The sequence below is a fragment of the Rutidosis leptorrhynchoides genome, chromosome 8 (genome assembly GCF_046630445.1).
Source record: "Rutidosis leptorrhynchoides isolate AG116_Rl617_1_P2 chromosome 8, CSIRO_AGI_Rlap_v1, whole genome shotgun sequence".
NCBI classification, from domain to species: domain Eukaryota; kingdom Viridiplantae; phylum Streptophyta; class Magnoliopsida; order Asterales; family Asteraceae; genus Rutidosis; species Rutidosis leptorrhynchoides.
This window is the reverse complement of record NC_092340.1, coordinates 368105880-368131026: the sequence shown is the minus strand read 5'-3', so window position 1 is coordinate 368131026 and position 25147 is coordinate 368105880. Positions and strand designations below refer to the sequence as shown.

Below are 25147 nucleotides of genomic sequence, written 5' to 3'. Positions count from 1 at the left end.
CTCCATACAATTGATGTCTAACTTATAATCATAAAAGTGATATTCAATCATCAAATACATCCTCATTTTGTTTAGTTAATATGTTTAGGTCTTGTCACGATTGATAAGTATGCATATTGATTGAATATCAACATATTGATTGAAGTAACTATAGGTGTTATTATGAATGTTGGACATTGTGGAAAGACTCGTTAGGTCATGTGTTGTACTCCGTATATCATTAGAATATATAGAAGAAAAAAAAGTAGGGTTGAAATATAATTAATTAGGGTTATAATGTTACACAATAATCTATACTCTACAAAATAATCAACTTTTTTAATTTTAGGGTTATAATGTTACACAATAACATATACTCCGTACTATGCAAAATAATCAACTGTTTAACACACTCGCAGAGTCGGGGCGGGAGGCTACAAGATGATCTGATTAGACCGAAAATTCAAATTTAGTTAGATCCAGTTATATATAGGCAATTTTTGAAATAGAGTTGCTATTTAAACTATTTCAAATTCAACCCTCACTAAAATATATTTTTGGAATGTATGTACTAGAGAGTACAAAATGGTAATGGTATAATCTAATTAAACTGAGTATATCATAGTAATAAAATACTCGTTTTTCTCAAATAACATAAACATTGAAAATTATTTTATCGCTTGATTGCTATTCATGCGATAAATCATTTCTAATGTCCTCATTCATTTATTCTTTAATTTATACGTAAAATTCACAGTAAAAATCATTTCAACTAAATTATTTTATAAGAATTCATAAAAAGTCAATTTAACACCAAACTATTACAAAATTCACTACAATATTTCAAACAAAATCTCAAATTTTACCTTGACATAATATAGAAACCAGGATTTACTACATTAATATATGAAATTGCTGACCAAGATTTCGTTTTCACCCAACCTTCTGGAAACGTATCATTTAATTTAGATACATAGAATCCATCGGACATCACTAGCCAGTAACAATCATCCTTACCAATAAAGTGTTTTCTGCATATATTAAATATCTCTTGATCAGCCAAAGTTACATCTTGAGTTTTTAATCCCCACCAAAAGTAACCATGAAAATGTGTACCAATTATTTTTTTGACAAAAACTCCAACTATAAACTGTATTTGACGGTATCGTATAGTTTCCGAGATCATGATCAGTTGACTTAATTTGAACAATGATATCATCGTTTGGAATCTCGTTTGTAATATAGATGGTCCAATTAGCCTTATACATAGAACAATCTGCATAATTTGGAGCAACTACATAAAAAAGTGAAATAAAGAAAACAAAAAAGAAGAAATTGTTCTCTCTATGGGTATGTTTGGCAAAACTAGCTGTTAGCTGTTAGCGATTAGCTGAAAGCTGTTAGCGATTAGCTGTTAGCTGAAACTTTTTAGATGTATAATTGTTTGGCAAAGTAGCTGTAGCTGTTAAAAAAATAAATAAAATGACAAAAATAGACATTATAAAAAATAGTTAAATTTCATCATTCATTTTAAATTTTGATTTAACAAAAAGAAGCCATTAACAAATAACCGAAAACATATATTGTAATACTAAATTATTTTCGACGAGCATTCCATATTAAAGTAGCAATATCGTTACGAACATGTTTCATCTCATTACTTCTTCCTTCAAATAGTCCTTCGGCGCTTCTGTCACGGTTACTAACATCAATAAGCTCATCTCGTGGTATGTAATTTGGATGCTGATCGATTATTGCAAACAAAATATCTTCTTGGCTGTTAGTACGGATGTAGTTATGCAACGCAAATGTAGCCGTTATAACATCAATTTGTGTTTGCACACTAAACCTTGGCATTTCACGAAGTATGCGAAATCGTTTCTTCAAAATTCCGAATGACCTCTCAATATAACTTCGTAGAGATGAATGTGAACGGTTGAATGCTTCTTGCATATTATTTGGGGACTCCTTTTGAAATTGGGATTGATGGTATCTTGTCTTGGGATATGGAACAAGGTATCCCTTTCTGTCTGGATATCCTTTATCAACCAAATAATATTTACCTGATAAAAAAGTTTAAACAAATCATGTTGGAATTTGAAAAAGTAACATGAAAGAATAAAATAGATATGTATATTTACCTTCAGGCGGCTGTGGAAAGTTCATTGACTTATTTTGGATTGAGTGCATAAACACACGTGTGTCATGTGCTGATCCCTCCCATCCGACTGATACATATGTAAAACACATATCAAAATCACACGTTGCCATTACATTGAAAGTAGGTACTCCTTTTCTACCAATATAAGGCAGTTGTTGACTCTCTGTGATGCAGGCCCTTATATGTGTACCATCGATACATCCGATGCAATTCTAAATGTAATTTCAACATTAGAGACGTAAAAAATTAAATAAATAAAAGATGACATTAATGAATACATTACCTTGAAATAAGGCATATATCTTTTGTCGTTCATGATTTGAGGTGGTATTAGTTGAAAAGTTGGATCTTTTGGTCTTATAATGTCGCGTGCTAGACCTTGAAAACCTTTATCTCTACCAATAATTGCATTTACACATCGTATTGGATGACCATTTAAAACTTCCATCACCCAAGCCTCGCCTGTTAGAGATGATGTCATGCACGGTTCCTTGTATATATACTTATAATAATATGTCGCAGCAAGATCATTAGTATAGCATGAACCTAACAACAAATTAAAACAATGCCGTTTGTGTAGCTTCTTGCTTATCTCACTATTCATATTAACCCTGTCAACAAATTCATAACACTACTTCAAACCAAAAGATATTATGAATATACTTTCACTAGCAAATCATTAACACAAAATATTCGCAAGTAGAAATTTTATATAAAAAATATACCAAATAACATCCAACTAATTTATGTCACTAACACACATAAGAAAAATAAAAATGTTTCAAAAAAATTGTTTAAACTCAGAAAAACTATGCTAAAAGAAACTTCAGGGATTTTGTTTTCGTTGCAGCCACGCTAGCCTGGAATTATCACTTCGCATATTGATGAATATTTCTCTTTTCACCGGATCTTCAAATAAATCAATTGCAAACAACCACAAATCCCCTGCTTCTGTCATTAATCCTACATCAACCATCCGGTTAAGCTCACCTACAGCAGCTCAAATAGTAAACTTAGTACTTTCATCAAGTTTGGAAGAATCTGCTTCTAATATCTGTAGAGCACGTTGTTGCACCACACTACTTTGCGCTAAATGGTTCTTAAGCATTAAAGATCCCGTTGATTCTCTTCCTTTACGTTTCATGTTAGCTGGTTTGGGTTTAGTGTTTATTTTAGAAGTCATGTCAAATTTTTTAGCAACCTCACTTGGGACTGGTGCCGATGCAGTTTGTTGAATGGCTTCATTAAGAAGGTTGCTATAGAAATTGGGATCTTCTGTTTCTAAGTCCTCTAGATTTGAAGGCGTGTCATTGTTAACTTGATAAGCATTTGCATCAAAAACCATATCATCATCATCATCCACAAGGTTCTCAACATGCACATCATTGATTGTACTTGAGTCCATTGAAGGCGCCACACAATTCGACCCACTAGCAACTACATCCCCAAAAAACTGATCCCATTCGTCTTGTAGTTGTGCTGATGGTTGATTTCTTCTAATTGCTGCGTATTTAGAGTTTTCCTATACACAATATAATTGCGAATCATTAGTTAAATTAAATGAATTATATCATCATAACTTTATTTGTTCAAATATTAAATAACTTATATTAACTTACCGTAGTTTTAGTTTTCCACCATTCATCAGAACAATTAAGTTGCTTCGTACTTTCATTCCAACCAAGACCAGTCTCTCCGTTCTTCAGTGACTTCCAGAGGTTGTTCTCATACTATCATACTTGTTCTTTAGAGCACATTTACTGTTGAATTTATGTTTTATAGCTCTTTCAAACTCTGGTCGAAGGGATACCCATTTAAATGGAGAAGTTCGACCATGCTTCGTGATATATTTATTTAAGAACTGACAAAATTCCAAAACCATCTCTTTTGTCCAGTTTTCTTTTTTTGCATTCTCAGGTTTTGAGGCCATCTAACAACATGATGAGATTCGAATGATACTTTAATACTTAATTTAAACCAATTGATTATCTTAACCTTATAAAAGCACTTTACACCTAATTCCATTACTTTTAAAGTCTACTACTATTATTCAACAGAATCAATAGATGTTTAACAATAGAAGTTTAACAATAGAATTGCAGAATTATACATACACAAGTTTAAAACTTATTACATGTAACGAGTTAATTTATACAAGTAACGAGCTGATTGAACTAAACAAGTAAAGAGCAAAAAACATACATATAATATGTAATTCCTAGATCAAATTGAGTTGAAGTTGATACAAATCTTAAGCATCTATTTGAACAAGTCCTAAGCATCTTTTTGAAAAGATCATGCTATCCACTTGAACTACGTAATTGAATAATCTATTAAATCCAATCTAGCACCATTAGTGGACTTCGAAGTAACCTGAAGGCCAGAATAACATCTTATCTATTACCTTCAACATGGAATTTTCCTTCCTAATTTTGCAGACTCAAATAGGAGCACCAACAACAATGAATAAAGTAAATTGATTAGGTGTCCAATTCTTGATATTTTTCTGATCTACTAAATTAATTTCTTTTAAATAGATTAAACGGTATATCTCATTTGTTGTCGTAAATTGCATCAGTTTCCTAGTTTTTCCACTCTAATTAAGCTTTGTACACACGACATAACAAAGTTTTAATATGTTTGCTAAGATGTTTATCAAATTGCCAAGTTGACTCGTATACACCTCAAAGAAAACAACAGTATATCTTGAATTACTTCTTCGTATATGTCAGTTTATGGCTGCAAATCACAGCAAAAAATTGCAGATCAAGCAGATTCAATAGAAGTTTAACAAAAATTGCAGATCACAGCAGAATCAATGGAAGATTAAGAATTAAGGTTTACCTCAAAGAAGAAAAGCAACGCGATTGTGAAGAATAAACCAGAAGAGTAACGATGCTTAGGGTTATCGGCTTTTATCAAGGTGAGTAACTGATTTACGTGGGAGTTTTCTATAAACATGGAAGGGTTTTTAGGTAAATAAATACCCTAAACGTTTTATCTCAATCTCAAACGTTGGGACATGTAGCGTTTAAAATAGGGATTTTTCTCATCTCAAAAAAGCTTTAAGCTTGTGTCACCAAACGAGGCTTTTTATTATGTAGGAGCTTTTTTATAAAAACTAAAAGCTAACAGCTCCTAAAATCTTCTAACAGCTCCTTGCCAAACATGCCCTATGATTCATGAGTAAATATTTTTAAAATTTTAATGTAGTGTTCTATTGTTTTATATTTGGATTGGATGTAATATGTATAAATATAAATATGACAATAATTATATTTAATGCATATCAACTATATATATTACCGTATTAAATTTACATACATCACCTATCTGCCCAGTGCATTTTTAATTATGATACTCATAAAATGTAATGACATACCAATGACAATACATTACACACACATACATACATTAATTACACACATATATGTATGTTTTTTAGGTTCGTTGAGGAAATCTCTCTAGCGATAACCACATTGAGTCTCAATAGTGAGTAAAATCCTTGGGCGACGAGCCACCGAGTGACGAGACCCGTAACCGGGTGAATTGCGCACAATGAAGACCCCACCGGTCAAGATGCCATTTTAAATTCGATCTTACACGTTACCAAAATTTGAAAATGGGTCTCATGTTTCACATGGAACCCGGTGACAACTGAACTATGTCCAAGTGGTACACACACGCACACACACGCGCACACACAAATATATATATATATATATATATATATATATATATATATATATATATATATATATATATATATATATATATATATATATATATATATATATATATATATATATATATATATATATATATATATGTAACTAGTGGGGGTGAATAATTACTTAATATGACTTTTAAAACTTTTTCGATGATCAACTAGATTTGTGTAATAATTACCCAATGTGTGTAGTGTTTATGTTTATACTAATGCGGAATATAAAGTAAATAATATATACACAAGAATTTATAGTTGTTCAGGTGGATGTTAACTAATCCACCTTAATCCACTCTCCGATTCACGAATCGGGAGTTTTGCTTCACTAATCACCTTTCTCCAAATCTGGTGAAGATCCGATTTACAAGTCTTGTACTTTTTCTTAGACAAAAAAAAAACTAATCCTTATATCCCTTTGAAAGATTACCTCTAACATATATCAACTTGTCTTCACCTTGGACAAGTATTAATCCCCAATAGAATTAATCAACTTTCTAGTTCCCTTTAAGGAAGATGATAGCTAAGCTAGCATATGCTTCTAGTTACAAATTACAAGACTCCCCCTTTCTAGTGATAACAATCCTAAGACACTTCTAATGATTAATACAACACTAAGTAACTCACGAAGATAGTAATTTGATAGTAAGTTTATGATGTGCGAGCGGAGGTGTACGAAATACTATTATTGTTTACTACGAAATATGACGAAATATTACACAAGTTTTATTTATTTATATAGATGGGATATACCTAAACCTTGCTACAACACTATAGTCAGTGTACCTAATCGTAGAGTAGTGTAGTTTTTAGTAAGTCCGGTTCGTTCCAAAGGGAGCTAGTGATTACGTACTATATTTTTAACAACTATATATATATATATATATATATATATATATATATACATATATATAAGTAGTAATATTATAAAAGGGGGGCTTTACCGTTTAATGACCGGTTTGTCGATTTTAAATAAAGCGTAAAGATAAATGACAATAATTAAAGTGCGTAAAATAAATAACAATGATGAAATATAAAATTGCGAATAATAAAATGACAATAATTAAAAGTACGATGAGAAATACAATAAAAGTATTATGCTTATTTAAACTTCCGTAATCATGATGTTTGACGTTTTGATTTTAATTTATTACCATGGGTTAATTGTCCTTTGTCCTGGATTATTTGATACCTATCTGGTTTTTGCCCATAATAGTCCATCGGTCATAATTATAAAATGCTTGTCAAATTAACCTTATTCCCGAAGTCAAATATTCCAACTAATTAGGGATTTAGACTGTAACAAGGTTTTAATACTTTGTTAATAATTACACCAGGTTATCGACTGCATGTAATCCAAGGTTTTAATACTTTATTAACAATTACACCAATTACCCTTGTATGTAATCCACCCCTGTTTTAATGAGATATGAATATTAATTTAGCCACTTGATCAGTTTGAATAATCAATTACTCAACCCGAATAATTAATTAAATGATTGTAAAGGATGTCATATAAACGTCACTAAATAGGACATACATAATCATTTAATAATTATTAGATTAACTAATTTGAAGATAGGTTCGACAGATTCCAATTAGTTGTCATTCGATTAGACAATACCCCCATCTATTAATAGTCCATAGTCCAATGTCCACAAGTGTCGGTCTTTTGTCCAAACCCTAATTATGGTACAAAATCCAATAACTCCGTCTTAATATTTAGTCCAACATCACGATTACTTTGACTTAAATAAGCATAATAATAACTTAGTTACGAGACATTAATTTAAAAAGGAAGAATATAGCTTACAGTGATTATTAATTTCGTAGCGTCGCACAGACAAAGTTTTGACTTTAAAACCCGTAAAACATTTCTTACAATAACCCAACTATTATTAATCTTAAATTAAATTTAATATTATAAATATAAATATAAATATAAATTACAGCGAAAGAAAGAAAGAGTGTTAAGAGATGTGTTAATCGGCTGAAAACTGGTGCCTTTTATAGACCTGACCAACTTCCTTCATCCATGCGATCGCATGGAAAAGCTTCCTCCATGCCATGCGATCGCATGGCCAGCCTGGATCCAGATATTATCTTTTACAAAACGTGGGCTGCTCTATTAAATTAATATATAATATAATATATATAATTATATATAATTATATATATATATATATATATATATATATATATATATATATATATATATATATATATATATATATATATATATATTATATTCTTGTGCATAGTAGACTTATAATTTTAGCTCCATTGTCACGCGCGTTGATGCTCGGTTTATGTCTCGGTTCCGGATTTTCGAACGTTTTTTCGTACGCTTTAATATCTTGTACTTTATGTTTCGCAACTTGTAATTTGCACAAAAAATTATTTTCCTTAAATCCCCAAATCCGCGTAAGTCTTTAACTCACTTTTAGTGGCACTTTTGAGTGCACTATGGCTTTAGTGGCACTTTTCAAGCTTTAGTGGCACTTTTTCTTCAATTCTTTAATCTTCGTGCTTCGTCTTCACATTTATTTATTTAAACGATTACAACTTAAAAATAGAACAATTACAAGTAAAAACTTTACATATTGGGATGATATTGCGACTAAATATATGTTCATTTGGAGCACTATCAGTTTACAACCCCTTCTATAATCTATGAGATTATAGAACTTCTCTTGGTAATCACAAATCCATGTATATGAATTATGATCTTGTGATTCTCTGATGATTTTGAGTTGAAGCATGCAAGAGGGTCAAGTCTTCAAAGTTGTAAGAACCAGTTTTCGTCAGTTGTTTGGGACGCCGTCCAGAAGGATGGGACGCCGTCCCAGTGTGAAGGGCTGGACGCCGTCCAGACTCTTTGGACGCCGTCCAAATGGTCTGGTGGGCCAGCTGACTTGTTTTAGATATTTAAATGGGTATTTTGGTCTTTTCACTTGTTGAACGAATCTAAGACCACAAGATCAGTTGGTGGAGCCTCATTCACTCCACATTCAACTACCACACCTCTTCCACTTAAATTCTAGAGAGAGAGTGATTCTTGTGTGAGAAAGCTCAAATCGAAGAGGAAGAAGCTTGTTTCGGGTTAGAGCTCGAGTATTAAGGTTGTTCATCTCCTCACTAGCTACATTTCGATTGTAAGTCTTAACCTTGATTTCCTAGTCTTAATTGTTTAAGGGTTAGGGTTTGGGTTATAGATGAACATACAACTCATTTATTAATGATTTGAGGGTTTTGGGGTAAGTTTGGGTCATGAGGACTCAAAGATGACTAACCTAGGGTTTTGAAATGCTAAATGAGTTTATGAGTCTTAAATTGGTTAGTTAACTACTAGCACACCTAGATGTTATGTAATTGGGTGTTATTTGGGTATGTGATGACCCAAATGGGTGTGTAAACCTCGAAATGGGTAAAATGTGTCTTTGATGACCTAAATTGTCTTGCTAGTATGAAAATGCGATAACCTTGTGATTATATGGGTATTAAGACCATAAATGACTAGAGATAGGGTTTTGGTGAGGTTGACCCATTATTAGGGTTAAGTGTGCAAATGGGTCGGAATTGCACCTTGGGTCAAAAAGACTCTAGAATGTTGAATGAGTTGGTTGACCAACTTGAGTTGTGATTGATTATATGCTAAATGTAATAGGTACGTTACATTGAAGTTGCAAGCTCGGTTATCTTTCACAAAAGGCTCTAAGGTGAGTGGAATAATTATATGCGTAGATATATAATGTATTTATTTGTGTAGCGTGAGATGTGAAGTGTCGATGTGCTAAGACACCACGTTTACGTGACGAGTGAAGTATCGATGTGCTAAGACGCCACTCAAAGTAATATGACGGGTGAAGTGTCGATGTGTTAAGATGCTGAAATGTCCCGTTCTTATTGATTAAAAACGTTCCATATTAATTGATTTCGTTGCGAGGTTCTGACCTCTATATGAGACATTTTTCAAGGACTGCATTCATTTTAAAACAAACCATAACCTTTATTTCATCAATAAAGGTTTAAAAAGCTTTACGTAGATTATCAAATAATGATAATCTAAAATATCCTGTTTACACACGACCATTACATAATGGTTTATAATACAAATATGTTACAACAAAATAAGTTTCTTGAATGCAGTTTTTACACAATATCATACAAGCATGGACTCCAAATCTCGTCCTTATTTAAGTATGCGACAGCGAAAGCTCTTAATAATCACCTGAGAATAAACATGCTTAAAACGTCAACAAAAATGTTGGTGAGTTATAGGTTTAACCTATATATATCAAATCATAATAATAGACCACAAGATTTCATATTTCAATACACATCCCATACATAGAGATAAAAATCATTCATATGGTGAAAACCTGGTAACCGACATTAACAAGATGCATATATAAGAATATCCCCATCATTCCGGGACACCCTTCGGATATGATATAAATTTCGAAGTACAAAAGCATCCGGTACTTTGGATGGGGTTTGTTAGGCCCAATAGATCTATCTTTAGGATTCGCGTCAATTAGGGTGTCTGTTCCCTAATTCTTAGATTACCAGACTTAATAAAAAGGGGCATATTCGATTTCGATAATTCAACCATAGAATGTAGTTTCACGTACTTGTGTCTATTTTGTAAATCATTTATAAAACCTGCATGTATTCTCATCCCAAAAATATTAGATTTTAAAAGTGGGACTATAACTCACTTTCACAGATTTTTACTTCGTCGGAAAGTAAGACTTGGCCACTGGTTGATTCACGAACCTATAACAATATATACATATATATCAAAGTATGTTCAAAATATATTTACAACACTTTTAATATATTTTGATGTTTTAAGTTTATTAAGTCAGCTGTCCTCGTTAGTAACCTACAACTAGTTGTCCACAGTTAGATGTACAGAAATAAATCGATAATTATTATCTTGAATCAATCCACGACCCAGTGTATACGTATCTCAGTATTGATCACAACTCAAACTATATATATATTGGAATCAACCTCAACCCTGTATAGCTAACTCCAACATTCACATATAGAGTGTCTATGGTTGTTCCGAAATATATATAGATGTGTCGACATGATAGGTCGAAACATTGTATACGTTTCTATGGTATCTCAAGATTACATAATATATAATACAAGTTGATTAAGTTATGGTTGGAATAGATTTGTTACCAATTTTCACGTAGCTAAAATGAGAAAAATTATCCAATCTTGTTTTACCCATAACTTCTTCATTTTAAATCCGTTTTGAGTGAATCAAATTGCTATGGTTTCATATTGAACTCTATTTTATGAATCTAAACAGAAAAATTATAGGTTTATAGTCGGAAAAATAAGTTACAAGTCGTTTTTGTAAAGGTAGTCATTTCAGTCGAAAGAACGACGTCTAGATGACCATTTTAGAAAACATACTTCCACTTTGAGTTTAACCATAATTTTTGGATATAGTTTCATGTTCATAATAAAAATCATTTTCTCAGAATAACAACTTTTAAATCAAAGTTTATCATAGTTTTTAATTAACTAACCCAAAACAGCCCGCGGTGTTACTACGACGGCGTAAATCCGGTTTTACGGTGTTTTTCTTGTTTCCAGGTTTTAAATCATTAAGTTATCATATCATATAGATATAGAACATGTGTTTAGTTGATTTTAAAAGTCAAGTTAGAAGGATTAACTTTTGTTTGCGAACAAGTTTAGAATTAACTAAACTATGTTCTAGTGATTACAAGTTTAAACCTTCGAATAAGATAGCTTTATATATATGAATCGAATGATGTTATGAACATCATTACTACCTTAATTTCCTTGGATAAACCTACTGGAAAAGAGAAAAATGGATCTAGCTTCAACGGATCCTTGGATGGCTCGAAGTTCTTGAAGCAGAATCATGACACGAAAACAAGTTCAAGTAAGATCATCACTTGAAATAAGATTGTTATAGTTATAGAAATTGAACCAAAGTTTGAATATGATTATTACCTTGTATTAGAATGATAACCTATGGTAAGAAACAAAGATTTCTTAAGGCTGGATGATCACCTTACAAGATTGGAAGTGAGCAAGCAAACTTGAAAGTATTCTTGATTTTATGTAACTAGAACTTGTAGAATATATGAAGAACACTTAGAAATTGAAGATAGAACTTGAGAGAGATCAATTAGATGAAGAAAATTGAAGAATGAAAGTGTTTGTAGGTGTTTTTGGTCGTTGGTGTATGGATTAGATATAAAGGATATGTAATTTTGTTTTCATGTAAATAAGTCATGAATGATTACTCATATTTTTGTAATTTTATGAGATATTTCATGCTAGTTGCCAAATGATGGTTCCCACATGTGTTAGGTGACTCACATGGGCTGCTAAGAGCTGATCATTGGAGTGTATATACTAATAGTACATACATCTAAAAGCTGTGTATTGTACGAGTACGAATACGGGTACATACGAGTAGAATTGTTGATGAAACTGAGCGAGGATGTAATTGTAAGCATTTTTGTTAAGTAGAAGTATTTTAATAAGTGTATTGAAGTCTTTCAAAATTGTATAAATACATATTAAAACACTACATGTATATACATTTTAACTGAGTCGTTAAGTCATCGTTAGTCGTTACATGTAAGTGTTGTTTTGAAACCTTTAGGTTAACGATCTTGTTAAATGTTGTTAACCCAATGTTTATAATATCAAATGAGATTTTAAATTATTATATTATCATGATATTATCATGTATGAATATCTCTTAATATGATATATATACATTAAATGTCTTTACAACGATAATCGTTACATATATGTCTCGTTTAAAAATCATTAAGTTAGTAGTCTTGTTTTTACATATGTAGTTCATTGTTAATATACTTAATGATATGTTTACTTATCATAGTATTATGTTAACTATATATATATCCATATATATATCATCATATAGTTTTTACAAGTTTTAACGTTCGTGAATCACCGGTCAACTTGAGTGGTCAATTGTCTATATGAAACATATTTCAATTAATCAAGTCTTAACAAGTTTGATTGCTAAACATGTTGGAAACATTTAATCATGTAAATATCAATCTCAATTAATATATATAAACATGGAAAAGTTCGGGTCACTACAGTACCTACCCGTTAAATAAATTTCGTCCCGAAATTTTAAGCTGTTGAAGGTGTTGACGAATCTTCTGGAAATAGATGCGGGTATTTCTTCTTCATCTGATCTTCACACTCCCAGGTGAACTTGGGTCCTCTACGAGCATTCCATCGAACCTTAACAATTGGTATCTTATTTTGCTTAAGTCTTTTAACCTCACGATCCATTATTTCGACGGGTTCTTCGATGAATTGAAGTTTTTCGCTGATTTGGATTTCATCTAACGGAATAGTGAGATCTTCTTTAGCAAAACATTTCTTCAAATTCGAGACGTGGAAAGTGTTATGTACAGCCGCGAGTTGTTGAGGTAACTCAAGTCGGTAAGCTACTGGTCCGACACGATCAATAATCTTGAATGGTCCAATATACCTTGGATTTAATTTCCCTCATTTACCAAATCGAACAACGCCTTTCCAAGGTGCAACTTTAAGCATGACCATCTCTCCAATTTCAAATTCTATATCTTTTCTTTTAATGTCAGCGTAGCTCTTTTGTCGACTTTGGGCGGTTTTCAACCGTTGTTGAATTTGGATGATCTTCTCGGTAGTTTCTTGTATAATCTCCGGACTCGTAATCTGTCTATCCCCCACTTCACTCCAACAAATCAGAGACCTGCACTTTCTACCATAAAGTGCTTCAAACGGCGCCATCTCAATGCTTGAATGGTAGCTGTTGTTGTAGGAAAATTCTGCTAACGGTAGATGTCGATCCCAACTGTTTCGAAATCAATAACACATGCTCGTAGCATGTCTTCAAGCGTTTGTATCGTCCTTTCGCTCTGCCCATCAGTTTGTGGATGATAGGCAGTACTCATGTCTAGACGAGTTCCTAATGCTTGCTGTAATGTCTGCCAGAATCTTGAAATAAATCTGCCATCCCTATCAGAGATAATAGAGATTGGTATTCCATGTCTGGAGACGACTTCCTTCAAATACAGTCGTGCTAACTTCTCCATCTTGTCATCTTCTCTTATTGGCAGGAAGTGTGCTGATTTGGTGAGACGATCAACTATTACCCAAATAGTATCAAAACCACTTGCATTCCTTGGCAATTTAGTGATGAAATCCATGGTAATGTTTTCCCATTTCCATTCCGGGATTTCGGGTTGTTGAAGTAGACCTGATGGTTTCTGATGCTCAGCTTTGACCTTAGAACACGTCAAACATTCTCCTACGTATTTAGCAACATCGGCTTTCATACCCGGCCACCAAAAATATTTCTTGAGATCCTTGTACATCTTCCCCGTTCCATGATGTATTGAGTATCTGGTTTTATGAGCTTCTCTAAGTACCATTTCTCTCATATCTCCAAATTTTGGTACCCAAATCCTTTCAGCCCTATACCGGGTTCCGTCTTCTTGAATATTAAGATGCTTCTCCGATCCTTTGGGTATTTCATCCTTTAAATTTCCCTCTTTTAAAACTCCTTGTTGCGCCTCCTTTATTTGAGTAGTAAGGTTATTATGAATCATTATATTCATAGATTTTACTCGAATGGGTTCTCTGTCCTTCCTGTTCAAGGCATCGGCTACCACATTTGCCTTCCCCGGGTGGTAACGAATCTCAAAGTCGTAATCATTCAATAATTCAATCCACCTACGCTGCCACATATTCAGTTGTTTCTGATTAAATATGTGTTGAAGACTTTTGTGGTCGGTATATATAATACTTTTGACCCCATATAAGTAGTGCCTCCAAGTCTTTAATGCAAAAACAACCGCTCCTAATTCCAAATCATGCGTCGTATAATTTTGTTCGTGAATCTTCAATTGTCTAGGCGCATAAGCAATCACCTTCGTTCGTTGCATTAATACACAACCGAGACCTTGCTTTGATGCGTCACAATAAATCACAAAATCATCATTCCCTTCAGGCAATGACAATATAGGTGCCGTAGTTAGCTTTTTCTTCAATAACTGAAACGCTTTCTCTTGTTCATCATTCCATTCAAATTTCTTCCCTTTATGCGTTAATGCAGTCAAGGGTTTTGCTATTCTGGAAAAGTCTTGGATGAACCTTCTGTAGTAACCAGCTAGTCCTAAAAACTGGCGTATGTGTTTCGGAGTTTTCGGGGTTTCCCACTTTTCAACAGTTTCTATCTTTGCCGGATCCACCTTAATACCTTCTTTGTTCACTATGTGACCGAGGAATTGAACTTCTTCCAACCAAAATGCACACTATGAAAACTTAGCGTACAATTCTTCCTTCCTCAATACTTCTAACACCTTTCTCAAATGTTCACCGTGTTCTTGGTCATTCTTTGAGTAAATAAGTATGTCATCAATGAAAACAATGACAAACTTGTCAAGGTATGGTCCACACACTCGGTTCATAAGGTCCATGAACACAACTGGTGCATTAGTTAAACCAAACGACATGACCATAAACTCGTAAAGACCGTAACGTGTTCTGAAAGCAGTCTTTGGAATATCATCTTCTTTCACCCGCATTTGATGATACCCGGAACGTAAGTCAATCTTTGAATAAACAGACGAGCCTTGTAGTTGATCAAATAAGTCGTCGATTCTCGGTAGTGGGTAGCGGTTCTTGATGGTAAGTTTGTTCAACTCTCGGTAGTCGATACACAACCTGAATGTACCATCTTTCTTCTTGACAAACAAAACAGGAGCTCCCCATCGTGATGTGTGATGTGTGCAGCGGGATGTACGAAATACTATTAAATTTTACAAGAAAATACTATTAAATACGATACAATTTTACACAAGATATTTATTTATTTATAGAATGGATATACTTAAACCTTGCTACAACACTTATAGGCAGTGTACCTAATCGTACAGTAGTGTAGTTTTTAGTAAGTCCGGTTCGTTCCACAGGAAAAATCTTTAAACAAAGCTTAACGCTATATTAGTTTACTTTTATAAAAATACAAATATATATATATAAGTAATATTATTATTATAAAGGGGGGTTTTTACCGTTTAATGACCGGTTTGTCAATTTTTAAAACTTTAGTCGCAGTTAAAATCAAATGTAAAATAATAAATAAATACAAGACTTAATTTAAAGCGTAAAGTAAATAACGATAATGAAATTGCGAATAATAAAAGTGCGATAAAATAAACTTGCGATAATTAAAAAGTACGATAATTAAAAGTGCAATTAAATATAATAACAACAAATAAAAGTGTTATAATTAGAAGTGCAATTAAATATAAAATAAAGGAAATTAAATATGAAATAAAAGAATTATGCTTATTTAAACTTCCGTAATCATGATGTTTGACGTGTTGATTTTTAGTTTATTCCCATGGGTTAATTGTCCTTTGTCCTGGATTATTTAATATGTCCGTATGGTTTTTGTCCATAACAGTCCATCAGTCATAAATATAAAGTGCGAGTGTCCTCGTCAAATTATCCTTATACCCAAAGTTAAATATTCCAACTAATTGGGGACTTAAACTGTAACAAGATTTTAATACTTTGTTTAATAATTACACCAGGATGTCGACTGAGTGTAACCCAAGGTTTTAATATTTTGTTATCAATTATACAAAGTGTCCTTGTACATAATTTCACTCCTGTTTTAATTATTCTAGTGGCTATTAATCCATTCCCGTGTCCGGTTAAATGAACGATTATTGGTACATATAAATACCCCGCCCATCGTGTCCGATCGAGTGTATATGGTAATTTATAGGGACGCCCAATTGTAAATCTTTATATTAACATTAACAAAGTATCATTTAGTTAAACAAATATAAAGCCCATTAATAGCCCATAGTCTAATTTCCACAAGTGTCGTTCTTTTGTCCAAACCCCAATTATGGTACAAAGCCCAATTACCCAATTTTAGTAATTAGCCCAACATCATGATTACTTCGGATTAAATAAGCATAATAATAACTTAGCTACGAGACATTAAATTAAAAAGGTTGAACATAACTTACAATGATTAAAAATAGCGTAGCGTTACACGGACAGAATTTCGACTTACACCCTTACAATATTCGCTAACATACCCTTATTATTAGGATTAAAATTAAAATTAAAATTAAAATTAAAATATAAATATAAATATTTACGTATAGATATAGAGAGGATGGATATATATGTTGGTTTTTGTGATCAGAATTCGTTTGCTTTTATAGGGAGTTTCAGAATTTGGGGCTCCGCGACTCGCGGCATTTTTTGCCTTCAAACTCCGCGAGTCGCGGAGTTTGAAATTCCAGCTCACTCCAAATTGGATCTTAGTCTGCCGACGGTTTTAAATATTAATATAATATATATATAATTTTTAAGAATTATTTATATATTATATTATATTTATGTGCATAGTTGACTTGTAATTTTTAGTCCGTTGCGTCGAGCGTTGAGAGTTGACTCTGGTCCCGGTTCCGGATTTTCGAATGTCCTTGCGTACAATTTAATATCTTGTACTTTGCGTTTTGAATCTTGTACTCTTGTAATTTCGAGACGTTTCTTATCAATAATTGGAACCTCTTTGATTGTCTTTTGTACTTTTGAGCTTTTTGGTCGTTTGCGTCTTCAATTCGTCGAATCTGTCTTTTGTCTTCACCTTTTATTATTTAAACGAATATCACTTGTAAATAGAACAATTGCAACTAAAAGCTTGTCTTTCTTGAGGAATAATGCTATGAAATATATGTTCTTTTTTAGCATTATCAAATATTCCCACACTTAAGCGTTGCTTGTCCTCAAGCAATATCGTATTGAAATACTAGAATCACTTCTTTATTCTTCACACTTTGTACATCAGTGATTTCTATACGGCGGTATAAACAATGGTAGTAACGATATGGTTTACAGTCCCACATGACTATAAAAATTTAGATCCATTAAGGAAATTGGATCTTTATGAAAACATTTGATCTTTTGAAAATTAAATCTAGTTTTTACCCTAGATAAGTTTTCCGGAATAACCCTTCACCGGTGTTTGCAAATTCTTTTTGTGGGTTTGGTGGATTTCAGATTTAAAAATTTTAGCTCAAAACTTATGGTTTTGTGTCACCCACTTGCTAACCTTGTATTTGGAAAGCAACACGTCCAGTTTACTTGTCCCGTATATTACCTTTCGGTAAACTACCGTCCGGTTGTAAAGGAAAGCGTTGAACAAGCAACTGTTAAGGCAATGTCCCCTGACATGCTTTTAATTATGGTCTATAACGTGTCGGACGCAATTACTATCCTTGGTAGGAGCAATAGTAAAGCTCACCCTTATGATTTTTCGGTCTGGCACAAGGCCCTGTCTTTGACCACTATGCAACCACCGTTCTTACGGTTGACACCCGATTTAGTTCAGGTGACCTAATGAATTTCAGGTGAATTCCTAGGATTTTACGTTCAATGGTAATGAACGCATTGAAAATAGGGTTTTCAGAAAACAAATCGGTTTTATTTTTGATCAAAATATTTTCTCGTTCAAGCTCGAGTTTAGATATCATTGAATTCCATGAGTTTGAATTCTCAATCTTTAAGGTCAATCTCTAGGATTGAGTAATATCAGGCTTTAAAAGCTGATTTTTAATCTTTAAGGAGATGATCCTTTTTGGGGATCTGATTCATTAGTCTTATCCAGCTAATTTGCATGGTGCCCCCCATTTTACGAGATAAATCCTTCTCATAGTTAGGATAAATCTGACCACTTGGCGACCCTGTTTAATGCTGAGGTCCGTGGATTTCCTGCTGATTTTAGTGATGACTTTTCTAGATTTTTCGTCAACCTACAGCTGGTCTGGACGACAACTTCTTGACCTAAATCAAGAAGCGCGTGTCTTTTTCGGAAGACTTTACTTCCTTTTAATGATGGAATTGATTCATCGTATAGATCCATCTCTTCTTTTCTTTCATCGGGTAAAACAGTTTAGTTTAGTCCAAAGCAAAAGTATTTTCAGTTATTTGTACAAAAATATGTGATATATGTTTTGAATAACTTGGAGAATTTTCCCACACTTGGCTTTTATTTTCCTTTTTATCGTCCTCTATTCCATTTTAAATGAATTTTAACATTTTGGTTTGTTTCTCAATTTATGTCCATTCTGAGGTAACAATAATTTCGGTGTTAAAACCTAGTTTTATCGTTCATAAATATGTATAAACATGATTTTGAGTTCATTTAATTGAAAATTTTGAAAATTTTTACTAGAATTGGGTAGTCAGTATATAAGACTAGGGCTGTTCTTTATTAGCAGAGAGCACTAGATTCTAATACAACTACTGCTTTACTAGTATTTTTAATGGTAACCAAGTGTTTAAGATAAAAATTATAAAATCCGAAAGAATTTAACCCCTTCCCACACTTAAGATCTTGCAATGCCCTCATTTGCAAGAAATCAGTAACAATTTAAATTATTGAGGGTGATTTGTGTGAAAATGATTAAATTTTTACCAAAGTTTCCAAATATATTGGCGTTTGTTTGCTGAATGATAAATGGTGCACATCATTTGTTCATTCCGTCTTGTTGTTATTTCACATATATTTTGCATCTTGTCGTCAAAATTAGTTGCTTTTGCTGAACTTAATGCCAGACTTTGAAAATGCGTTGTTTTACCCTGTTGTGTACATAAGATAAACTGCAAACATATATACATATTTTTGAAGTTTGGTATATTACCCCACATTCAAAAATTATTAAAATCTAAGAATAAAAGTTAGAAAATTATAAAAACTATTACAATATTAACATAAGTATTAAACGTATCAACATTACAAATTACAAAATAAATAAAACTAAGTAGACTAGGGATGATACTGATACCAATAGGGGTTCCATGCATAACCATAGGTGCTATAAAATACTTCGGCAGGGTTATACGTAGGATACGGTGGTTGCATCTCTATAGACCAGGGAGGGAATATGGGTTTTGGAGTAGGAATATAGTTTCTACCTATATGTTAGCAATGAGCTATGATTTGGTTTTGATGAACTTGCCAATCTTCAAATGCTCTCTGTCTAGCATTTTCGTACTCCTGTGAAGCTATAAACCTTTGCATTTCTTGCATTTCATTTCCCCCTCCTACATTACCTTGCTGTTGGTTTCTCTCAACCTGTGGATGTCTACCATGGTATTGTACTGCGGCGTTATTTCGCCTCTTCAAAACTTTCGCACCATGGTATACATTTAAACCTATTGTATCGCGGGGTTCTAGTTCTTCGACTAATAATCCCCCCCGACTTATATCCACACCGAGATATTCAGCAATCAAAGTAATAAAAATACCACCTCCTATTATGCTATGCGGTCTCATCCCCCTAACCATAGCTGATAAATAATAACCCACACAATAAGGTATACTTACAGCGCTTTGTGGGTCTCGAATATACATATGGTAAAACAAATCCTGTTCATTTACCTTTTCCTTGTTCTTACCTCTTTGTGTAATCGAATTAGCTAAAAACCTATGAATCACTCTTAATTCAGCTCTTTCTATATCCAAATAAGAGTAATTTCCCCCTTTGAATCGGTGATGGCTTGTCATTTGACTCCATACAGCATATGTATCAAAATTTTCATCTATCTTTCTACCATTTAGTATCAACCCTCTACAATCGGCAGATGCTAACTCCTCAGGCGTATATATACGTAAAGCCTGAGCCATGTCTAGTAAAGACATGTGGCGCATTGAATCTCTTAACAAAAATCTAATAAAAGATCGATCGGTTAAACTAGCTACCCGATCATTTAATTCTATACTACACAACAATTCTTCACACCATACTTTATATACAGGTCTACGCATGGTGAATAAACGTACCCAGTCATTAAAAGTAGAATTACCATACCTCTGTGCAAGTAATTCCCTAATTGGCCCGGCCAATTCTACAGCTTCTAATGGTCCTCATTCTATGACCCTAGGTACCTCAACAACTTTAGAATGAAGAGTATGCAAACCCCTTTGGTATTTTGGATAATCTATCCAAAGTCTGTCAAATCTCAGGTTCGGGTGCAAATCTTCCAAGTGCATATCAGAAAATGTCATGACTGGATGAGGTATATCTTGCTTGTAGTAGTTATCCACCTCCTGTTGTTCCGCATTCTCAGCAGGAGCATTGCGAGCTTGGGATGAAGATTCACCCCTTTCAGTCTGCAAAACACATCAAACACAATTTTTGTGCATTCAAATATGCATTAGTGTCAGCAAAATCATCAATCAAAATAATTACAATGACATGATCAATTTATATCAAACTTAAGCTCATTTTCATATTTTTATCAAATCTACACTTTTTCAAATAAGCATATACGAAAATGTTCGCCAAGTTCATAAGCATTCAACTCAAATAACATGTCAAAATAATCATTACTAGCAATTAAACAAGTTTCAAATGGCATTATCTTTCAAAAATCAAGTTCATGAATTTTAGACTTGAAAAAGTCCACTTTAATTCTCAAAATCATGTTTAGGCTCAAAGTTTGGATCATTTAACTACCTAAACATGTTACACTACTTAATTTAGCAACAATTCATGACAAAAATCGGCCATAACCTGTTTATATCAAAAAGCCCCAAAATTGCTCAATAACACAAACCCTAGATTACTCAAAATTTGAAATTTAAGGCTTCTAATCATGTTAAATAGCATCAATCTAGGTTATACAAGCATAATACATAAACAATTTAAGCATAATTACACTAAAAAGCATCAAAATCAAATTGGGGAAAAAATTGCTCAAGAACACTAATTTTCGGATTAAATGGTGTTTAGGTGTAGTAATTTACCGTTTTTCTTGAGTAATTCCTTGATAGCATCCTTCTCAACATGATTTTAGTAAAAGATTTGATGATTAACGGTTAAAAATTGTGATTTTGGGGGTGTTTTCTCGTGTATTTTCGGGTTTTATTTTCGCAGTATTTGGTTTTGTGGTGTGTGGACTGAGCTGTTCGTTCATCTTTTATTTTTTTCTGTAATTCGGTCCCTCCACGAGTCGCGGATTTTTTTTTTTTTTAACATCTTATACTAATTAAAACAATTAAGTAATTAATTTTAAAATTTTGTTTCCCTTGTTATTTAGGACGAGGTCGTTTCGGATCGATGTCCTAGTCCGTCCTTCGACAAAATTTTAAAATTTGTCTTTTTGTAGCGATTGTTTAAAAAGCTAAGATTTTTGGGGTTTTTAATGTTTTTGGTATACTTTAATTCAATAAGATTAAAAATAATGATAATAAAAGTTCTCGTCCCTCCCTTGGGTAAAGCAATTTCGGTTTAAAGACCTAGTCTTCAACTTACGACGAATTTTAAAAATCATATTTTTAACTTAATGAGATAAAGTAAATTTTTGTTTTTAAATTCACACAATTTAAATATAAAATTCAAAATTAATATTAAAAATTCACACCAAACTTAAAATTTGAAATGCATAAAATTAAAAATACATATTTTAAAAATTAAAAATTCGCACCAAACTTAATTTAAAAATTCATATTATAAATTCACACCAAACTTATATTAATTTTTCAAATATTTACAATTTTAAAAATATTGTTTTTACAAAGTTTACAATATTAATTTAAGATTTATATATTATTTTTAAAAACATGGTAAAAATAAAATTAAAAATCTTTTTGGCTTTTTATCCCACTTTAATCAATCAAATATTATCAAAAATATGCGCCCCTCTTTTCGGTAAAGTAATTTCGGTTCCAAGACCTAATTTAACTCATGACGAATTTTTGAAATATTTTGGGTTGATTGTTTAAAGATATTTATACCTTAAGAATAAACGTTAAATTTCGCAGTGATGTAATAAATTTTTGAATGATATCAATAATTTCGGTCGCAAAACCTAATTTTATTCAATACCAATTTAATACTTTATAGCGAACAAATTAGCGTTTATTATCAAAAGGTTAAAAATAAAAATAAAAATAAAAACTGTACAGACTTACCTGTGAGATAGTATTCTTAGTTATATGATCTATCCCATTCATAAGATAGTCGGTTTAATTGGTTTTCCATGGCTACATAGGCGTAACCTCGAGCATTCAGTGTCTTTTCTTCTAAACATATGAACGGTCCGTCCCTGCATAAAGTAACAAATTCGGTGTTTGAATAGGTTTGATTATTTGAACATTTACCTCCATGTGACCATTTTCCGCATTTGTGACATCTTTCTAGGTGTCGTGCTCTTCTTTTCGCTGCGGATTTTGATTTTCCTTTACCAAATTGTAACTTATTATCTTCGCATCTGGATTCTTTTCTAACTCCGTCCAATCTTTCTCTGATTACTGATACTATTTCACTCGGTAGTGTGTCATTATTACGTTTAGTGATCAAAGCGTGTAGCATTAGACCATGGTTTAGTTCACAGGCAGTCTTCATTTCCTAAAAAAAAAATAAAAATTCAGAATGGGGGGAGAAGACTAGTTCTTTAGGGTCTGCTAGGGAAATACCATTCGCGTTCCATTTTCGAGAACTACACGAAAACAGACAATCTAACTCTAACAGAAATACATATTATCCTTTAAAGACTTGATTCTCCCCACACTTAGTTAGCTGTGGTGTCGAAATTGTGATTAACTTCGTTGTCGACTTCCATCGGACTATCTATGTAGTGTTTAACTCTGTGACCATTAACTTTAAATTCAATCCCATTTGAATTTATTAATTCTATCGTTCCGTATGGAAAAAATCTTTTGACTATGAATGGTCTAGACCATCTTGATTTCAATTTTCCAGGAAATAGCTTGAATCGTGAATTGAAAAGAAGAACTCTGTCTCCTTCTTTAAATTCTTTTGAACTTCTGATTCTTTTATCATGCCATTTCTTCGTTCTTTCTTTATAGATTAACGAATTTTCGTATGCTTCATGCCTTAATTCTTCTAATTCGTTTAGTTGACTTAATCGTAGACGTCCAGCTTCATGTAAATCAACATTACATGTCTTCAAAGCCCAAAATGCTTTGTGTTCAATTTCTACTGGAAGATGACATGCTTTTCCATAAACAAGTCTAAAAGGTGTGGTTCCAATTGGAGTTTTGTAGGCTGTTCTAAAAGCCCAGAGTGCATCCTCCAATTTAATGGACCATTCCTTCGGATTTGATCCTACGGTTTTCTCTAGAATACGTTTTAAAGCTCGGTTGGTATTTTCAACTTGTCCACTTGTTTGTGGATGATATGCGGTGGAGATTTTATGAGTTACTCCATATCTTTTAAGAACTTTCTCAAGTTGATTATTACAGAAATGAGTACCCCGATCACTTATTAAAGCTTTCGGTGTTCCAAACCTTGCAAAAAGACGTTTTAAAAAGTTGACTACAACTCGTGCATCATTAGTTGGGAGAGCTTGTGCTTCCGCCCATTTAGATACATAATCAATAGCTACGAGCATATATAGATTATTATGAGATTTTGGAAATGGACCCATAAAGTCAATACCCCAAATGTCAAATACTTCACATACTTGTATGACATTTTGTGGCATTTCATCACGTTGACTTATTTTTCCGGCCCTTTGACAAGCATCACAGGATTTGCAAAGAAGGTGTGCATCTTTGTAAATTGTAGGCCAATAGAATCCAGCATCATAAACTTTTCTTGCTGTTAGTTGAGGCCCATAATGCCCTCCTGTTGGTCCTGTGTGACAATGGTTTAAAATTTTACTAGCTTCATCTCCAAATACACATCGGCGTATTATTCCATCGGGTCAACTTTTAAACAAATGTGGATCTTCCCAAAAATAGTGTTTTATATCACTGAAGAATTTCTTTCGTCTTTGGTACGATAATCCTTTTTCAAGGAATCCACATACTAAATAGTTTGCATAGTCTGCAAACCATGGAATTTCTTTATAATCTATCTTCAATAGATATTCATCAGGAAAGTTGTCTTGTATGGCCGATTCATTTAGAACTTCCAATTCGGGATTTTCAAGACGAGAAAGATGATCAGCGGCGAGATTTTCTGCTCCTCTTTTATATCGGATTTCAATATCAAACTCTTGTAAGAGTAAGATCCAATGGATTAATCTTGGTTTAGCATCTTGTTTCAAAAATAGGTATCTAAGAGCAGAATGGTTGGTATAAACCACCGTTTTTGCTAGAACGAGATATGATCGAAATTTGTCAAAAGCAAAGACAATAGCAAGGAGTTCTTTTTCAGTAGTTGTATAGTTCGTTTGTGCTCCTTGTA

General features: G+C 32.8%; 2 protein-coding genes across 2 annotated transcripts; both read right to left on the bottom strand.

The window, feature by feature from the left end:
• Positions 1-1575: 1575 nt before the first annotated feature.
• LOC139864724 (uncharacterized) lies at positions 1576-3098 on the bottom strand. The gene is made up of 4 exons (XM_071853296.1): positions 3001-3098; positions 2424-2751; positions 2121-2352; positions 1576-2042 (listed from the first exon to the last, which is right to left on the bottom strand). Exons 1-4 carry the CDS (start codon positions 3096-3098, stop codon positions 1576-1578), a joined length of 1125 nt encoding a protein of 374 aa, XP_071709397.1.
• Positions 3049-4070, bottom strand: LOC139864723 (uncharacterized). Its single transcript, XM_071853295.1, has 3 exons — positions 4020-4070; positions 3760-3870; positions 3049-3662 (listed from the first exon to the last, which is right to left on the bottom strand). The coding sequence occupies exons 1-3, from the start codon at positions 4068-4070 to the stop codon at positions 3141-3143; spliced, it is 684 nt and encodes a 227-aa protein (XP_071709396.1). The 3' UTR covers positions 3049-3140.
• Between the last annotated feature and the right edge of the window lie 21077 nt (positions 4071-25147).

What these genes read in the sequence shown, in the direction of transcription:
- LOC139864723 (XM_071853295.1), bottom strand. Translation starts at nt 4,070, where the DNA reads ATGGCCTCAAAACCTGAGAATGCAAAAAAAGAAAACTGGACAAAAGAG. An exon ending in AAAACTGGACAAAAGAGATG is followed by an intron (nt 3,871 to 4,019) that starts GTTTTGGAATTT and finishes CAAGTATGATAG; the next exon opens with TATGAGAACAACCTCTGGAA. An exon ending in GGTGGAAAACTAAAACTACG is followed by an intron (nt 3,663 to 3,759) that starts GTAAGTTAATAT and finishes TATTGTGTATAG; the next exon opens with GAAAACTCTAAATACGCAGC.
- LOC139864724 (XM_071853296.1), bottom strand. Translation starts at nt 3,098, where the DNA reads ATGACAGAAGCAGGGGATTTGTGGTTGTTTGCAATTGATTTATTTGAA. An exon ending in ATGCGAAGTGATAATTCCAG is followed by an intron (nt 2,752 to 3,000) that starts GCTAGCGTGGCT and finishes ATTTGTTGACAG; the next exon opens with GGTTAATATGAATAGTGAGA. An exon ending in CTTTCCACAGCCGCCTGAAG is followed by an intron (nt 2,043 to 2,120) that starts GTAAATATACAT and finishes CTTTTTTATCAG; the next exon opens with GTAAATATTATTTGGTTGAT.